Source organism: Gymnodraco acuticeps, unplaced genomic scaffold, assembly GCF_902827175.1.
Source record: "Gymnodraco acuticeps unplaced genomic scaffold, fGymAcu1.1, whole genome shotgun sequence".
In the NCBI taxonomy this organism is placed as follows: domain Eukaryota; kingdom Metazoa; phylum Chordata; class Actinopteri; order Perciformes; family Bathydraconidae; genus Gymnodraco; species Gymnodraco acuticeps.
Genome location: NW_022989974.1, coordinates 492495 through 511436, shown reverse-complemented (window position 1 = coordinate 511436; position 18942 = coordinate 492495). Strand labels below are relative to the sequence as shown.

The window sequence follows — 18942 nt, the reverse complement described above, 5'->3', positions numbered from 1 at the left end:
ACAAAAGAAAAAGGATTTTAATCGAACGGACCCTAGGAAAAAAATCCGGTGTGCATTTTGGAAACATCTTATTGGGCTGTGCAAAGCAGCAGTGCAAATAACATTTCCATTAAGGCTGATATGCTGAACAGTAGTGGTGAACCTTTTAACATTCACAAAGACATTCCCTTTTTAAACAGTCATGCTCAAAAGATGCATTTTATTCCTGAAATAACTACTTTATTGTTCAACTGATGCCTTCATGTCACCTAAAACATGATATTATCACTCCACATTATACTGTGAAAACCCATTTTATGACAGTGGTCAGGGAACATCACCAAAGGGTAAATAACCAAAGTATTGATTGAAGTTGAACTGCTTATTTTGAGAGGAATGTCAAAAATATTTCTATGAGGCACTTTTAGTGAGGATTAAGATCCTCTTAACAAAGAGGGGATGTGCTCTCCTACTGTACTTGTACATTTTCTCAAACTGTGGCTGTTGAACGTAACATTTCATAAAGACTGCACATATTCATAGTTTAGCAGTGAGAGAAACATTCCTTAACACATTACATAACAGAAGATTATATAAGGCAAACAAGAGGTGCAATTTCAAGCAAAAGCAGGAAGTAGATGCATCCCAAAGAGCTATTGGTTCGCTACTAGACATATCTCAATGCAGCTTTCGATGAGGCGAATCCCATACCATCCTGCCCAGAACTGTGTGTCCCTGCCTCCGTGGGTGAAAATGACGTACCTCACTCCTGGTCCATAGTTCTTGAATACATGGGCCATCTGTAAAATAAATATCAATAGGTCCAGAGTTGTCCCAGAGCATTTTCTAAAGATCATCATAATATTAAATGAGTCTTGCTCTGTTCATACCTCATTCCATCGCTCGTCACTCCCATACTTAAACTCAACAATCTCCGGAGCAAATGTCTGAATTGGCCTCTTTTTTTCATTCAAAAGCTCTACACGGATCTCATATATACAGCCGCAGTCGCATCTTGGTGCATACCTGGTACCACACATAGACATCAGTCTGATTCATTTGTATCAAAGTTGCTACAAACATCAAGTTCACCATTTAGCTTTGTGCATTCAATGGTAATGTTATAAATGAAGGGCAATAACCATGTGATAAACTGGAATTATTCCATTCACAAGTTTCTGTGTATTTTTCTCACCAATCAGATATTCGGATATCTGGCTGAAAGTGATCCATGAACGCTGTAACCTTCCTTCTCCAAATCAATCAGCTGTGACTTCTTCGCCATGCTGAATACAAAATGTTTTAAATATAACATAATAGGATTGTAGCATACATGAGTGCGATATGTTTTCTGCATCTCTTCTTGTAAATACTCACGTGTAAGAGTTTTTTTGGACTGTCTCATCTGGATGAGGCTCTCTGATCACTGAAGTAAAACAACCTATTACCACCAAATCCATCCAAACCACCAAATCTACCACCATATCGAAAACATTTATAATCATTATTCAAAATCAGCCAGCCGCTGAGTTCCTCTGTCAAAACAAAAAAGGAGAGTTGTGGTAGAAATCATGTTGTATTTGGACAACTGAATGTTGTTTAAAGTATGTTATGTGACTGTTTACCTTCTCCTCTAGGATTCTTGAGAAGATTTCTTCTCTGCTTGCACAAGAATTAAAACAACCTCCAGTCTTCAGGATTTTTGGAAGTATCACTGAGGTGATATCCTTCTCTTCTACATCTCTCTTTCCACAGGGACATACTATCAACCACTTCTTTCCACTGATGGCACACTACCCGGCAGACACAAACCACCTCACCAGGAGGAAGATTCAGGAAGATCTCCTCCAGGATCTCCAGAGAAATAGGGAAGAACTGACGAGAACAGACCAAAAAGATTACAATCTGGATAATCAGGTTAGTTTTTCAACACTGGCTTTTAAACAATGCTCCCCATTGCTTACACATTATTAATCAGTTATGTCTATAACCAATCAGCTTAGCAGAGAGATGTTTTCTGGATAGTAAACTGATAAAAAATAGATTAATACTGATGCAAACACTACATTTTAAGTCATTTATCACACATGCAATTACTCTAAATGTAAGTATGAACATTATAGAACACAAGAGAGTCAATACACTGAGATGGTCTCTAGAGAGCAACCAAACTACAACATCAAAATCATCATTTATATACTAACTCCTCCTTTTGTGGAGCTTATTGGGAAAAACATACCTTCACATCAAACAGCTCACCTTCACCATATTTAACCTTCTCCTGATTACAGTCATCCTTTAAAGTCTAAATGTATCACCAGACACTTCCCACACATTTCAGTTTTCCTATGGTGGTTTATCATCCTGCTATTTCATCTCCCTTCTTCAGTTATTTTATATACTTTATTATACACATATATTTTTGACTGAGGTGCCTTGTAAAATAAAAAATATGTTTACTGTCACGGAAACAATACAAGACATTGATCATATGGTTATTTGTTGATTCAGAAAATATATCACACTTTATGCTGGATGTCTGTGTTTTGCACACAGACAAATGCTTGCCAAATGCATGCATTTAATCATTGCTGATCAGTCTTTTAGCACAGTCTTCCTATTTCATTGTGCGTTTTACACATTACACATATGTTATTTGATATTTATTTCACTGAGAGCTAGGCTACAAGCAGGATTGGCAAAGTACTCAGACTATTACTTAAGTAACATTTGTGATATTGGGCTATATAAATAAACATTGATTGATTGATTGATTGATTAAGTAAAAATAGCACTAGTGAAGAAATGCTCTGATATAGTCAAAAACCACTTATTTCAAAAGTCACTTGAGTAAAAGAGCAAAAATAACTACTGTAACATCACAATACTTAATGGAGCAAAAGTGAAAGTACTCGTTTATTGTATAATTTATATAGTTATTATTGATAATGTGACAGAATGATGCATCTTCAAAGTAACTTAAGTTATCAAATAAATGCAAGTTGACTAAGTAGTAAAGCATAAATATAAAGTAGATTAACTCAGATAATGTTTACCACGGACTCCAAGAGACTCTTCTTAAGGCAGTCTTCCACTGACTGCTGTCAAGTGAAAACAGATTGTTGTTTTGATGGCAGAAAGATGAACACCTACCTTTGAAAGGGACATTGACGGTACTGCAGCTTCATTCATAGGGTTTCTCTTTGTGTCTGAGCCAGACCAGAGCGTTGCCACAATCTGTTTTTTACCCTTTAACTATAATGTAATGAAACTTAAGGGTAAACAGGAGCTTAACATAAAGACAGAAGGGTCTCAGTATTGTCTGCAAGCGGTAAACTTCCGTGTCGGAAGTGCAGTTCGGGTACCGACACCGTCAAGTCAAAAACTATAAGGACGGTTGCTTTTCAGTAGTTTAAGGAAGGGCCTCTTATTCCTCTACTTCCACAGAAATCATTATTGTTTCCCGTCAAACATTCTTCATCCAGTGACTTAGTTATTCACACCCGGGCGCTTGTTATGGATGTGGAATACGTGCTCCAAAACAAGTCGATAAACAGGGGCGGGCTGGGACCGGCCCACTTCGGTAAGGGGGGGGGGGGGGGGGGGTGACTTATCCGACCGGCCCACTTCGGTACCGCTAGTAAATTGTCCGCCACTGTCGATAAATATATATTTATTTGAGCATTTAGTCAGTTTCAGTAGCAGAAAGAGCTTTTAATATCAATTGTGTTTTTTTTGTTAACAGTGAGTCACAGCTGCAGTTATGCATTAGGCCAGTGGTTCTCACACTTTTTCAGTCGGCCCCCCTTGGGTAATTGGAAATATTTTTGGACCCCCCCAACCCGGTTCCCATCTATATTGGTAGGATTTATTGTATATTGTTGTAAAAACATTACATTTTCTCTGCTGATAATAAGAACATAAAGATCCAACTATAATTGTATATTTTATTATGGATTACACATGAACAAAAGTGCTTGTAATAGATACTGTGAATTAATTTGGCCTAATTAAAACTAGCAGGCCTTCTTCCCTGAGTAGTAGATTTTTTAATTCAAATTTTTTTAAGGAAAATATATGAATGAACTACTATTTATACTGCAGGTTGCAAACAATCACATCACTTTACCATTCCTATTCCACACATAGCCTATCAATGACTTGTGTGTGCTTGCTTTCCCTTGCAGATCTTCTCAAACCGGGGCTTGTTTTGAGACTGCCCCTCTCAGTTCATTCTCAATGTTCAGCTTTGATCTGTATTTCGTTTTGATGGCAGCAAGAAAAGCCTATCTCACACAAGTAGGATGTTGCAAAAGGCAGCATTATGCCCACAGCTCTCTGACCAATGAGATATTTTCGAGCAGTTTGTTTACAATTTAATAATAATACATTTGATTTATATAGCACACTTTAAAAACAACGTCATCTCAAGGTGCTTCACAAAGCTAAAAGGAGAAAATAATAAAATATAAAAATCTTCCCGCGCCCCACAGTTTGAAAACCACTGCATTAGGCTATTACTATAATACATTGTCATGTGCTGTTAATGCCATGTCCTGATCAATTCGATCAAAAATAACCAAACTGTTTTGTTCGGAGACTTTGTTTTGATCTGCTTTGCTTCAGATGAGTTAACTCCACCGGTCCTGGAAAACTTTAAACACAACCGTAATGATCTAACGAAGGGTGTAATTGATTAACTTGTGTAAAATAAACAAGTAACAACTGCCAAAAACAAAGAGGAGAACGCTTAGATACAATACATTATTACAGCCTTTACGAATCAGATGCAGGAGCACAGAGATGTCTTTACTGACTCAAAAGGGATTATCCAGATAAAGAATTACATGATTGATTACATAATGAAGTCATGAATCAAAAAGGCAGCTAGTGTCACAGACTCACAGGTGGGACTATATATATTGGCCTTCTGTATTGTATAGTATTTAAACACAACTCCTTTTAGTTAAATTGATCATCTAGAAACTAGACTTGCCTGATGAACAATGTGTCAAACTTAATTTGCTTTCAAAAGAATAATCATTGTAGAGATGTCGTTTGAGGCTTCAGAAAAAAATATAGACAATACCTCAGCCCTCTTTGCATAATCCGCTCGTTATGATTCTTGAAAAGGCATGGTGCATTTTCCACAGGGGGTAAAGCAATCTTAGGTTTTGCAGTTGTTTCAGTTAATCCTCTCCTTTCTATTTATGGCACACAAACTGGCAAACAAGTCAAGGAAGAAAAATGCATAAACAATTCACTCAGATCCAGAAAAGGATCATAGGGAGATGTTGAACCATGAATTCATTAAACATTTAAGTAAATACACTTGCCAATCTAAACCTTTTTAAATGCACTTTCCCATGCCAATAGACATATAGTGTCTTATTACTTTTAACAATTATATTATCTTTCAAAATCACACATTTCCCCAAGAACACTGACATACAAGCAACTCTTCTCTAAACTGGGTTAAACCAAAAATAACAAACACAACAAACTCAAATAAACCTTTTCTGTTTTTGAAAAAAAAGCTCCAAAATGGTAAAGCAACATCAGAGAGACTTATTTTAATAATATGGCAAATAAACAGAGGTGCATTCATGTCGTCATTCACATAGGCACTGCAGTTTGTGTACATTACAGTACATAGAACTCATAAAAGACAAGCCATACCAAAAATAAATGGATACCAAGAAGGCTAAAAGACCCGGGACTTAATATGGTAGCCATTGATTGAGGTGTCACATTAGACTTTCTAGCAGGCCACGACCCTGTCCATAGATCCTGAATTATGATCACTCCAGTCTGTGATGTTTTACTCCGCTCTGCATATTTAAATGAATATAAAGACAAAAAGGTAAATTCATGTTTTCTGAGTAACAAGGACTTCAATCCATGTCGTATCTAAAACAGTTGTATCCATCTTCTGTCAAACAGCTGAGAGATGAGTCTTTTTGGTCGGCTGAGGAGCGCCTATGTGTCTGCGTCAATCCTGTGAGCTGTACAGAGGAAGAAACAAAGACGTCAGACACAACGCTGATGGCGCGGAGGTGACAGGTAAGATAAATCAGCGGATCTCTCAGTTAATAATACAATATTTGAAATATGTTGCATCACAAACATCTACAAAGGGTAAATCCGCCTAACAGTAAGAATTGAAACAGTTGCCGGTTAGAGAGTTCAAGACTAGCTTCTTAATCTTTAAACCTTCACCGAAGAAGTTAAATATTACTTTGACTGGGGCAAAAAAACGTGACATAATCCCCATTCTGGAGAGTCACTGTGCTGTAGAGTACATTCTGTCTTACATTGCTTTGGTATCCTGAGTGGTTCCGTGTCTCCTGACAGGACTTGATGCATGACTCCGCGGAACTGATACAGCACCTTCAGGCTCTTCTCCTCCCCCACACAGGGGTCGTAGAAACCAGGGAGTCCTGACTGCAAAGACACAATTAGGTCATGAATAGTCTGAATCATCACGCTGGAAGGAATCTGTAGAGAAATTAGGTTTTGAATACATTCTTAGAGTTTGTAAATCTTACCTTTGTGGTTTCAGTGAGGATGAGTTTAGAGTCTTTCACCAGACACTGCAGTGGCACACTCACATCGATGACCTTTGCCCTCTCGTGTTTTCGGCTGTTATCCGTCACAAACTTGCCGTACCAGGCGTTGAGGATGATGAGACCTGATTTAATGAAGATAGTGTTGATTAAAGTCATTTATTAGCGTGTTATGGTCACCGAAATGGTCTACTTGGTAACATTTAAAGGGGAGCGTTATGCTAATTTGACAGCTGGCCTTTGTGACACTTAATGTCAACAAGCCCTCCATTCCCAGCTGTGTGCATCACTTTTAGTCCCCTTTTTTGTTGTGTATCAGCAAAAACATGTGGGTTTGGTATCCTGGCTCCAAAATGGTGGAATGAGCTCCCCATTGAAATCAGTACAGCAGAAAGCACCTAAACCTGCTTTTTAATTAAAAAAAATAAAACATAAAAATCTCACTTTTCTCAATATGGGACCTTTTAAAGAGTGCATTTAGAAAATATAAGGATACATATAAGATAAGGAAACATTAACAGCTTTTTTAATGCACTAAAAGTAAAAGTCCAACAAAAATCCCAACTTTCCCTATTGACTCATTTAAATATTGCATGCAAGCAATTTTAGCCACATATTTAATAACAAAGCCAGTGTCATTTTGTTTAGGCTTGTTTGTTATAATTATCTTTGTGAGTATACAACTAAAAAGACAGCACAGTTAATTTTAATTGCGAGCTGCATAAAAAATACCCTAACCATTTCATAGAGTGTGGTCCAGTGAATATTAAAGAGGAGCTGTGTGTCAGTCATTACACAGCGACACACAGACACACACACACCCTGCAATTAACTGTTACTTTACAAGGGCACGGTCTAGGGGGCCTCTGATGATACAAAAATTAAAGCAACCTCTACAGTGCCAGGTGTCACAAGACCATTATCACTTGCCAAACTCCCCAAGGTGAAAATTATACTTTCTAAAAAAAGCCAACAAAAAAGAAGCAATTATCACTAGTCAAACAGAAACAGGAGGGTCTTTAAAAAATCCACTAAAGTCTATTTCCTTTATTAACAATGTATACCCTTTGTTAAAAGCTCTCCACAAAATAGATTAATTCAGTGTAAAATAAGTCATACTTCAATAGAACGGCCCACACACTTGCCTTTGACAGGTAAACAGTCACTTTAGATTTCAGTGAACTGCTCAAGAAGACCAGTAAAAGCAATTATTCTACTTTAGTTTATAAGTTTTGCCAATGCGAACCATAGCGGGAAATAATACCAGCAGTGATATTTATGCTAAAAGCAGACTAGGCTTGTTTATACAAGTAAAATCTTAGGAGTTACACTTTAAATAAAGCAATATAGAACCAGGAATCAACATTTTCAACGTATTAAAAACAGTTTACAATGTGAGAGGATCAAATAGTTTGACAACCTGCTTAAAAAACATTATTCACAGCATAAGCTTATCCTTTAAATATTACTGATCTTACCCATTTTGGACTCCTCGGTTTCAATAATCCTGCGCACAGCCTCCTGCATGAGCATGATCTGTACGGAGGAAAAGACACGGAGAGGAAGGGAAGGAGACAAACAGTGAGATTCCCCATTAAATGGATTATACTAATGAATTTCACCAAGACTTTGAATTGTATCTAATCCCAACTCAGCCTCTTCATCTGACTGGCGTGGGACAGTCACCCACAATAACAGAATCTTATTAGTTATCCAATACTTAAAGAGCAACTTGCAGGTTGGAGACCCCAGTGAATACATGTGTAGGAAAATGATGTATACACTAGATTTTCAAAAAAATATACAGAAATATACACTACAGTGACATCTGGCGTCGTTTTTGGAAGACATTTTTACTTCCGCATAAAAAAAAGACCTCACGCGTGTGACGTCACAGGAGAGAGAGCGGCCGGTCTAACGTATGAATAATAGTTTTGACACAGAAGAGGTTGAAAATGCATATTTCATTTAATTTCAAACCTTTATTTACCCAGGTGTATCCCATTGAGATCATTGATCTCTTTTTCAAGGGAGACCTGCTATATTCATATGCATATGACGGACCACAACCTTATAATTATGAGCCTGCTAGGCGTCCAAGAGACCAGGAGCAGCCAAGGATTAGAAGAAGTAACGACCATCGGAGAGAAATGGAGCTGTGGTGTGAGGAGAACCAGTGGAGAACTGGGCAGCTGTCCTGGTGAGTGACTGGCGTTAGCTACAGTTAATGTTAGCTACCGTCGGTCACATCACAACATTGTAAAGTTAGCTATCATATATCAGGCTATTACTAAAGTAGTATTGATAATATAGTAACGTTACTGGCAGGACTGTTGATACTGACCCATAACAGAAACTAATGCGCAAGTATCAGCCGTATCTTGCGTTACCTAATGCAACTCCACACTACGTCTTACGGTGCTGTGTACCGGAGGGGAGAGAGAGAGAGAGAGAGGAGCGAAGGGGGGGAGAGAGAGAGAGAGCAGCGAAGGGGGGGGGGGGGAGAGAGATGTAATACGGTTTCCTGATAAACGTTTTGTTTGATAGGTGCTTGTGTGGGAAATGCCAGCCCATGGCCTCAGCTGTGGAGAGTATGTGCTGCAGGGAGGTGGGGATGCCCCTCGCACAACACACCCAGGAACGAAAGCTAGCTCCGGTCCTTTTCCTGTTAGGGAAACTGTGGACTACTATGTCCTATGTAGTCCATAGGACTATGTCGATGTCCTGACTTGAGTTTGTGCAACCTGCACAAACACAACCTCACCATGATTAAAAATGGTGAAATGCAATGTAAAATTACCGAAAAAATACCAGCTCACTAAATCACAACCACTCAAACCAACTACCAACTACTACCGTGAATTGGGCAGAGAAGGAGTCCGAGAAAGTTGCTCCCCTATGTGACGTAATATGACGCGTTTGACGTTAAAAAAAAACACAGTTTTTAGGAGCAGAGCTCAAAACGGCTCCTTTCCCTCTGAATTCCTGCCCTTATATCTCGTAAAACATATCAAATCCTGCATTCACATTTTTAATGTAATTTTCAGGCAAGTTTAAGCATAAATGTCGTAAAAAAAAAAAAACCTGCAAGTTGCTTTTTAACCACTATGTAGGAATGTTACCGTAGGCCTGTAAAATACTCACAGCAGACTCTGCCTCCTGTTTCTTCTTCGCTATATTAGAGGCCGAGCTCTCCTGCTTGATCTCCAAGTCTCTGGTGAGGGAAAAGATAAATGGAGAAATGAAAAGAGCTCATCAAATTGGACTATATTAATACATGTGGTGCTATTTCCAATAACATTTCTAGCATGAAACGGCCAACGTAAAAGAAAGGTCTCTTACTGTTCCTTCTGGGCCCGCACGTAGGGCCGAATAATAAGCTGCTGGATGGCGAGGTAGAAAACCAGTGGTCCAACTGTGGCGTAAAACACAGCACTTGGCAGGAGTTGGTCAGTCAGGTGGATAGGGAAGAGATACGTCTGGCTGGCTCTGTTTAGCCTGCAGATAAAGAGTTTATTTCATTATTCAAATGAGGATGGCCTCTAACTGGCTGCTGAATTGGTCACTCCATGTGATATTTGTAGGAATCTCTATCAGAAAATAGCAGAACAAAAAGGTCACATTCAACGATATTGTCTCAGCTGCATGCATACAATATCCCGTTAATATGCAATCTTAAAAATCCTCATAATGCATAAAACTATTTCAACCAAAGATTCAACAGCAATCACATTGACCATGATTGCCTTTTCTCTGTCCTGTAAAATGGACCTGAACTTCAGATGATATCAGTGTGTTAGGAGGATTGTATGCATACACATTTCAGTGATAAAGGGAAATGATGTGCTTTACAATAGGTTAGACAGGACAGTGAGAATCAACTGCCAATTGTTCGTCAGATTTAAGATTATTGTCAAAAAGAAGACCTTACTTAAACTATGAAACTTGAATCCTAAGACCAAATAGCATTTCTGTGGGTGCAATCCTGTGTTTACATGCTTAAATATGCACAGCTAGGGCAGTAACAATCTGTAGACAATGTATTGGACTGGCTTTCATGATGTCCTGCCTTCATGGGTGCCATGGAAACAGCAGTGTGAGGAAAACACTCAAATAGGAAACTGGAGCAGAAGTTTCACTTACTTGATCTTGAGGGAGACACCTTGGGGCACTCCCACGCTGACGGTGGCCCCGAGGACGCTGTGTCGACTGATCTTCCTCTCGGCACCGTACTCGATCACCGTCCCAAAGAAACCTGATCTGTGACACAAAGACAAAATCACTCTCTATATCTCTGAACGCAGTCAAAATTCAAGCTGTCAGTTCTTGCACATACACTTCTAACCGTGTATATTTGGAAAGTCATGCATTTGCTTCACAAACAAATTGGACCCATAATAGGGGTTTTAAAGTGGCAATAGACATGTTTTATGCTTTAATTACCTTAACATTAGGAAATAGTGCAATAGCTTTAGAATAATGACACTATCAGCCAGAGGTTGCGCAAGACTTTTTCGCTGTCCGCCAGGATCGTAATATTTCCGTCAAAATCCAGAATTACCCGTCGGCCTTTACACAACTCTGACGAGGGGGGGGAGAGCATGCTCGTGAACTGTCAACGGGGGGCGCCGTGTTATGCATGCCCACTGACATTTAAATGATTTGTACGGCAAAGTTAGGTTTGGAAACGGTATCATTTCCTTTTTGGAGGGCATGCATAACACTAGGGATGCACCGAATATTCGGCCACCGAAAATTATCGGCCGAAAATGACCTTTGTCATCGAGATTGCCCTGAGCCTTTAACAAATCGTATTAAATAATCTGATGACAGAATAGCTGAAATTTTAACAAACTAAATAACTCAGTTTCCTCTAATCATTAACCCATGTTTGTATCATGTAGTTAACTCCGTGTGTTGCTGCTAGCATACATAACACCTGAAAGGAAACGTTACTCGTGGATGGGGCTGCAGAGCTGCTAGAAAGACGGTCGAACCCGGTACATTCCTCTGTCTGCATGCGGTGCACTTTTGCTAAATGTTTAGACAAATTGCTCGTGCTTACATGCTAAACTCTTATTGCACTTATGGTAACAAGTATTCTCCACATCGAGACGGGTAAAGTTTAACCACACCTCGGAGCGCGTTCTCTCCGCCATCTCCGCAGTGTGCTCCGCTGCATGTAGCAGCTGCGTGTGTGTAAACTGCCCCGCCCCCTCGCACACAGACGGGGGAGAGAGATCTCGTCTGATCGAAAATACATCATAGACGCATTTGTTGTCTTTGCATATTAGAAACGAGTTGGCGACACTAAGACTGCGATATAATGTTTTTTAGCAATAATACATGACATATATAAATGTACTGTATGCATTCAAAAGTGCTGAATAAATGTTTTATGGACCCATAATAGTGATTATTAGTTAAGTTAAGTTTTGCCATAATCATGTCTATTTCCATAATCAGGTAGCTGAACAACATTGGTAAAAAATGTATACATTATATATATATATATATATATATATATATATATATATAATGTATACATTTTTTACCAATGTGTATATATATATATATTTCTATTAATCATTTTCGGCCTTTCGGCATTCGGTTTTCGGCCAACTGTTTCCTATTTTCGGTATCGGTTTCGGCCAAGAATTTCCCATTCGGTGCACCCCTACATAACACGGCATAACACCGATACCTCGCTGCGGGGAAACTTTGGCGCGGTTCCGAGTTTGTTCTAATCTGTCAAAATCACGGACTGCTTTCAGATTTTTCTGTCATTGTTAAAAAAAATACGTCATAGACAGAAAATATTCGGTTAACGCGACCTCTGCTATCAGTGTATAGATTAGTTCCCTACAGGCCTTGCTTTCACTGTTCAATCCTGCTTGACACTGGGTAAATAAACAGGCTCGATTTAGGGTACAACGCTGTAAAAACCAAAATACACAGTTAGCACAGATGGGCATTTACAGTTTTGCCAAATGTTTTCTGAATGAAAAACCTAGCACTAGATACAAAAGTAGTTAAAAAATGCCAGATGAAAGCATACTCTCATTCTGAGCCATTGGGTTGTGTCGGTTGGAGTAAGGGATAGGCAGTCACAATGCAAGAGGAGAGTCGTTGGGAATTAATTAAAATACAATTTCATTTATTTTCTTGCTTTTTCCCTTGTGGTGTAAATAGTTTGCTAAATTTGTGTTAACAGTAAGCTGTGATCCTGTTGGCTTTTGCGACAGTGGTGCCAACAATAATACCACTTGTAAACAAAGGGGGAAATGTTGTATATTGCCACGTTAATATGAACTCATACTGCTCTTTGATAACTTACTTTACTGAGCCCTTAATCTTTGTCTGGTCCTCATCCTGGAACTTGTACTGGTAGCTCATCATCATAAAAGTGTGAGGAACGCCAAGCTGCAGAGAGAGGAAATGCAAATGATAACTCTGACACAAGCAGCTGTTGATTGAATGGTGTCCTGGCTACAATAACATAACTATTCCAGAAGGCTGCTTGCCTGCATAGCGAAGGTGAAATGGCTGCTCTTGGTGTCCCTGACGATGCTGGTGTTCATAGAGGACTGCACGCCCCAGCGCCACTGCAGGTATCCCATAGTGTTCTTGTCCAGGTGACGCGCCAGCATCGTGGTAAACCCAGGACGCACGCCTCGGGAGGACAACTGGAGCCCACACTGACCGGTCACGAAGCTGAGGTAAAACAAAAAGGTCACTGAATTGTTAATTTTCTTGTTACAAATACGTTCTTCTAATTGGTTTTCTCTTGCAGTTCAACACATACAATCGAGGCGTCAAATTCCGGAAAATCTTCATCGCTAAAAGAGGTCCATGGGTGTCTCCAGCACCAAGCTCGACCTGTGAACAGACACACAGCAGGTAAGGTTTCATCATTTCCTTATCTTAAAATGTCACTGCATGTTGTACCACTAAGGCAGACAGGAGTGACAGGAAGAAAGTGTGCCATTTAAAGTCTATATACAAAAAGGTGTGTGTGGTTCCTTGAGAAAAATGCAGCATACCTCTCCCCATCCCTTGGTGGAGGTGACTCTTCTTAAGGCCAGGTTAATGGTGCCACCTCCGTTTCCATTGTGGGTTGACAAGGAGCCAGACAGAATAGCGGTGTCTTTTGTAGTGAGAGGAGCCTGCAGTGACAAAGAGACAAAAACAGGAAGTCTTATGGTAAATGTAATTGTGCTACAACTCTTTCATTCCAAAACAAATGCCACTTGAAAACCCACCTCTATAGATTGTGATATGTGCATCTTGTTGATTTCAATATGTGGGACTCCCCCTTTGCCCACATCCTCATAGTCTTCCTCATACTGGTCGAAGACGTCCGTGGCATCAATGCCGACACTAATTGTTCCCTGCAAATAACAAATTCAGGAGAAAAAACGCTGCTTTAATGAATGATTTACATAAATATGATGCCTCATGACTCTTTTCAATACAGTCAATTTGATGTGAGGTTTCCCTGTGAACATGCCTTTGGGTTGGTCCTTTGCTGAAGCCTCCTCTCCTCTCGCTCTTTCTGAAGACGCTCATACTCCTCTCGTATCTCTGCGGGGGTTCTTTTCCTTTCCACCACCTGGAGTAGGGAGATACGATTTGAAAGCAAATGTCTGCCTCACATGGTGCGGATAAAGAATTACAGTAGGAGGAATTTCACCAGGATTACATACGTTCTGTGTGTCATGTTTTGTACTATCAAGCATCTATAGTTAAAGTAAACACAGGAGAAGCAGAACAAGAACTAATTTAAGCAAGTTTAATAAGGGAATATCATCTTGGACAGAACGTTTTTGTGGTTAAAATACAGGCTTAACTTGTTGAGCCCCGAGCCTGTTTTTCAGGGCTCAGGCTCGAAAATGACATTCCCAGAACTTCCCTTCTAAAAGGGTTAAATTAAATCATCTTTTTTCTCAAAGCAATGACAAACCTGTGAGTTGGATGTAGAAAAGTCAGAATCAATATAGATGTTTTTATTTTAAAGTAAATTCAAATTTAACATAGTAAAAAAATGTAAATTAGAGTGTCCGTCCAAAAAATAAATAAACCATTACTTATAGTGAAAACCACCCTTGAATGATGGGATAGCATACTAAAAGCTTTAGGAATCCAAACTATATACATATAAAACATATAATAAGTACCCTGTATCAAGATTGATGCAAAATAAGATACATTTGACCTTTTTAGAGAGATTTAGAACAAAAAAACACTTCTGGGGTCATTTGGGTGGATTTTTCATATCTTTGGAACCCATCGGTCGATTTTGGCGATTGACACCTGTTTGAACCGTTAGAGCCAATAGAATCGAGGGGAAGTTCCTAAATCCATCTAAACATTACCCATTGGTGAATGAGTGATGCGCAAAACACTATATGAAAAGTCAGTTTTTTACATAAATATGATGATGGCTTATCAGTAATCATTTCAAAGTCACCGAGACATTGGATTAACCTTCAGCAGCGTTTGTACGCGTTTTAATGCCATCGAACACAACTTTTGATCAGAACAACAGCTAAGGTAAGATGACTTTGGCGTTTGGATCCCGTAAGGTTAAGTTGTGTGTTGTTTGGTTTCGCCTTCGCTGCCGCAGGTTTTGGTCGTGGGGTGATGATACTTATACCATTGGAATCTGTGGAATCTCAGCTTTCATATGATATCTTGTTTGTGCAGATCCGATGAAGTATAACATATTTCTACCGTGAGTTCTGTGCTAAGTGCTTTAGCACTCTTTCGCTTAGTGCTAATTCAGACGCTCGGCGTTAGAGTTGTGTTTTGTTTCGGTAATAGTGGTTAATATCGTCAGTTAGCGGAGTATCTTCCCGTTAAGTGTATGACACATTAATAGGTTGTTAAATGTTAAGAAGCCCTGAAAAAAGGCTTAACAGGTTAATAACCATGCTTGTGAAATTCAGAACATTGTATAAATAATGGTAAGGGCTATTGTTTCTAACTGTATGTCATTCTTTAGGAATTACTGTCCACTACAGCCACTAAATGACTTACCTCCCATCCATCAACATCAAGTCCTCTCTTGCCATAGATATCATAGATGGCTCGTGCCTGTGGTTCACGAAGCACTGAAAAGACATGGATAACCACCAATGTTATTAACCCTCAGAATAGTACCATAACATAATGAACGTCATTTGCTTTATCTGAAAAGCTTTTCTTACCTTCATAAGCTTCATGTACGAGGTTAAAAAGTTGTTCTGCCTGACGCTTTAGTTCAGGGTCCCTGTGTTTGTCTGGGTGATACAGCATGCATAATCGCCTGTATGCCACCTTCAGCTCGTCCTGCGTCGCCTGAGGCACAAGATTAAAACGCATAAATGTGAAAGAGAAACTTGTTGGTAAACTCGAGCAACAACATACAAAACACACAGCAGGATGTTGCTACAGCTTAACTCCACTACTTTCAAATCATCCAAGACTTATATGAAATGAAAATGAACTGTTGTAATATGCAGGGTTTAGGTAACTTGTAACAAAACATCCCAGAAAACAGCTGTTTAAATTCTGGTTTTACTAATAGTGTTGTTGGATACACTATATTAGAACAGGTATAGCCCCAATAGTAATCAAATTAGCTTGTTATGCAATGTTCTCTATTATTATGTTTTATTTTTCTTAAACACTGACATGGAGATTATACACTTTTATTAAGATGTGTTGAGAAAATGTCTCGTTTATTTTTTAAGAAAAGTTTGTTTTGCAAACTTTTTTCATATATTTTAGTTATTCATGCTTATCATCTTAACAAGGACATATACGAGTTATCTTTTAACATAGTAAATCTGGAACAGCATGTTTTTGTGCCAAAATATATGTTGTGTTGAAATTGTCCACTTGCATAAAGTTGTGGACGAATTATTCAGTTTGTTCACTTAGGTGAATCTATTAATACCACAGTTTAAAAAGACTGTTACAAGTCAACATTGCTTAACTTTAAAGTAAAAATAAGTATCAAGTAGCATAAAATGGAGACACTGAAGTACAAATATCTCAACACTGGACTTTGTGAGTAAATGTACTTAGTTACATTCCACCACTGCTTGCATTTGAACATAATGTTCTCTTCTTCACTAATACAGGTTGACAGACAGAAAGCATTTGATTCCCAGACAGGTATTTCCATTGCAATCTGATCAGCTGTAAATAATTAATGCTGAAACCCTGAAGTTGTAGCATTAGCTAACTTTAGTTAGCACTGTCCATGAGATAATTATGAAACTGAAAATAACTGTCATTGTATTATCTTTGGCTTCCAGATCCCCGCAGTAACACGCGATCCTCTGCCTAACTTTATCAACACACAGCCCCTGCTGGAAAAGTCTTAACCTCACAACCTGTTGGGTGTCTTGCAAAGTATCCAGCCGAGGAGTCACAGCATATAAATCAATGTCGAGGGTCACAAGCTAGCCACCTAGCTAACGATACATGTGATTGTACACGAAACTGCTCAATATCAGCCGGGTAAAGTTGATAGAATTGCTGCGACATGCCCCTGCACACACATCAAACCAGATCACTGCTGCATATGTTACCTCTCTCCTGACATTTAGCAGGGAATAGTAATCATCGTTGAGGATCTCATCATCGTCCAAGGAAGACGCCATGTTTACACCCGGTCATCTCTTCTTCGTTGGTTAAAGCCTTCTGTGTGCACTCTATCGCCCCCTTGTGTTGCGGATGAATAACAACACAGCAGCTTTGTTTACATGCTTGTTCATGATTTTTTTCAACTTGTGCTTACACTTAAAGTTTAAAATGATCTTTTATTCACCGTTACTGGAGATTTTATGAGGAGTTGTGGCGACATACACATAAGATTTGTTGCAAAGTAAAAAGGTAGGGTTGGTTTTTTCTCACAACCCCCAAAGAGTGTATAATACATTCCCCATACAGTGTAATATATTATTGTTTTACTCTGCAACTGACAATGTAACAATGTCATGCAATTTTGTATTAATAAAAACACAAATTTGAATACAGTCATACATATTTAATGCAATCAAATTAATATTGAATATAGTTACTATACACATAACGTTATATCTAACTTTAAAACAATGTTATCTGCATTCTATCCACCTAGGAACAATTTAGGCTAGGGGTGATTAAACTGCATTAGTCTTTCATTAGTTCATTACTTTCTGTGCAACCACAACAAAGCCATTGCAGGTATACAAAGGGGCACGAGCGGCAGGCAGCAGAGGAGCTGTCCTTTCAGCACCACCAGTAAACACTGCGTTTCAGCACTGACGGCCACCAGCCTGTTAATGCAGGGTGAAGGCTGTCCTTAAGTGCTGTAGTTGACGCGAGTGCCAACAGCACAGCCTATTAAGCACAATGATGTGTAATTAGATTGCCTGTGTTCATTTAACGTAGCCATACTATTGTCAAGCCTAAATGCTACTGCGCCATACTGATGGAAGTTAGAAACCCTAATGGCATAGTGAGCAGAATTAAAGTAAATGTAAGCAGTTGTTCTTCACATCTGTGCATCACATCGACCCCCCAGTACCTAAAGTATTTATGTTATATTGTTTTCTTATGGTCGGATCCACATCTTCTAGTATTGCCTGCAGCATTCAGCATCATTGTACGGCAGTATGAAATCAGTTTGACATGGATAATAGGGAACAAACTCGTCCCCAGGCTTTCAAATGTAGACTGACATCTGAACACTTGATTGATAGACAGTGCAGACAATCAGTACTGTTTGAGAAGTTTGCAGTGTTGTTTTGGTAGTTTGTATTATGCTATGTTCCCAAGACTATCCAATAATCACATGTCATAGGCTACTGATTTGATTCAATGTACCACAATTAACATTACATTAAAAAACAAGACAAACTTAAAACGTATTTGCTGTTATGGATGATTAACAGGATAAAATATGCAAATGTTGTATCCGCAGAGAGTTTTCTTGTTATCAGTGAAGACCTCAATTATCAGTTTAGATCAGCAGCTCTGATGAAAGCTTACATTAAAAACAAACTTAATGAAGGCCATTAAACAGTTAGTCGTCTAATTAGCCTAATATCAACAGACTAATCTCAACGTTTTCTGTCACTTAGGAGTAAAATGGTTTATTCAGTGTAAAACAACTTTAGTGGGACGGCTCAAAGACAAACATTTGGTATTTACAGTCTAATTAGTTTAAATTAAAACATGCAGCGTCACCTACTGAGCCTTAATTCTTTTATTTTTAATATAATAAAACGTCTCCTTAGAGGTGCAGTACAAGTAGAGTGTAGGGATACTCTGTTACAAGTAAAAGTCTTGCAATCAAATATTACTCAAGTTAAATTAGAAAAGTATTAATCAAAATATAGATAAATTAACAAAAGTAAAAGTA

General features: G+C 38.8%; 1 protein-coding gene, 1 long non-coding RNA gene and 1 pseudogene across 2 annotated transcripts; 1 reads left to right on the top strand and 2 right to left on the bottom strand.

Annotated features, from left to right (window-relative positions):
• Window positions 1–17: 17 nt before the first annotated feature.
• On the bottom strand, window positions 18–2247 carry LOC117542949 (annotated as a pseudogene).
• Window positions 2248–5524: 3277 nt separating this feature from the next.
• dnajc11a (DnaJ (Hsp40) homolog, subfamily C, member 11a) lies at window positions 5525–17257 on the bottom strand. Its single transcript, XM_034211190.1, has 16 exons — window positions 17126–17257; window positions 15755–15884; window positions 15585–15658; window positions 14056–14157; window positions 13808–13936; window positions 13589–13711; window positions 13351–13424; window positions 13070–13259; window positions 12883–12968; window positions 10689–10805; window positions 9888–10043; window positions 9690–9759; window positions 8024–8081; window positions 6528–6670; window positions 6294–6423; window positions 5525–5984 (listed from the first exon to the last, which is right to left on the bottom strand). Exons 1-16 carry the CDS (start codon window positions 17195–17197, stop codon window positions 5959–5961), a joined length of 1680 nt encoding a protein of 559 aa, XP_034067081.1. The 5' UTR covers window positions 17198–17257; the 3' UTR covers window positions 5525–5958.
• On the top strand, window positions 13337–17202 carry LOC117543115. The gene is made up of 3 exons (XR_004568521.1): window positions 13337–13445; window positions 16673–16706; window positions 16850–17202. It is a non-coding gene; the product is annotated as an uncharacterized LOC117543115 (long non-coding RNA).
• Window positions 17258–18942: the final 1685 nt, after the last annotated feature.

Bases quoted from the DNA above. Each gene is read 5' to 3' on its own strand.
- dnajc11a (XM_034211190.1), bottom strand. From the start codon at position 17,197: ATGGCGTCTTCCTTGGACGATGATGAGATCCTCAACGATGATTACTAT. The intron at 13,425-13,588 runs GTATGCTGCATT...GTCTGTTCACAG, and splicing joins CCACCAAGGGATGGGGAGAG to GTCGAGCTTGGTGCTGGAGA. The intron at 10,806-12,882 runs GTAAGTTATCAA...TTTGTGTCACAG, and splicing joins AAGATTAAGGGCTCAGTAAA to ATCAGGTTTCTTTGGGACGG.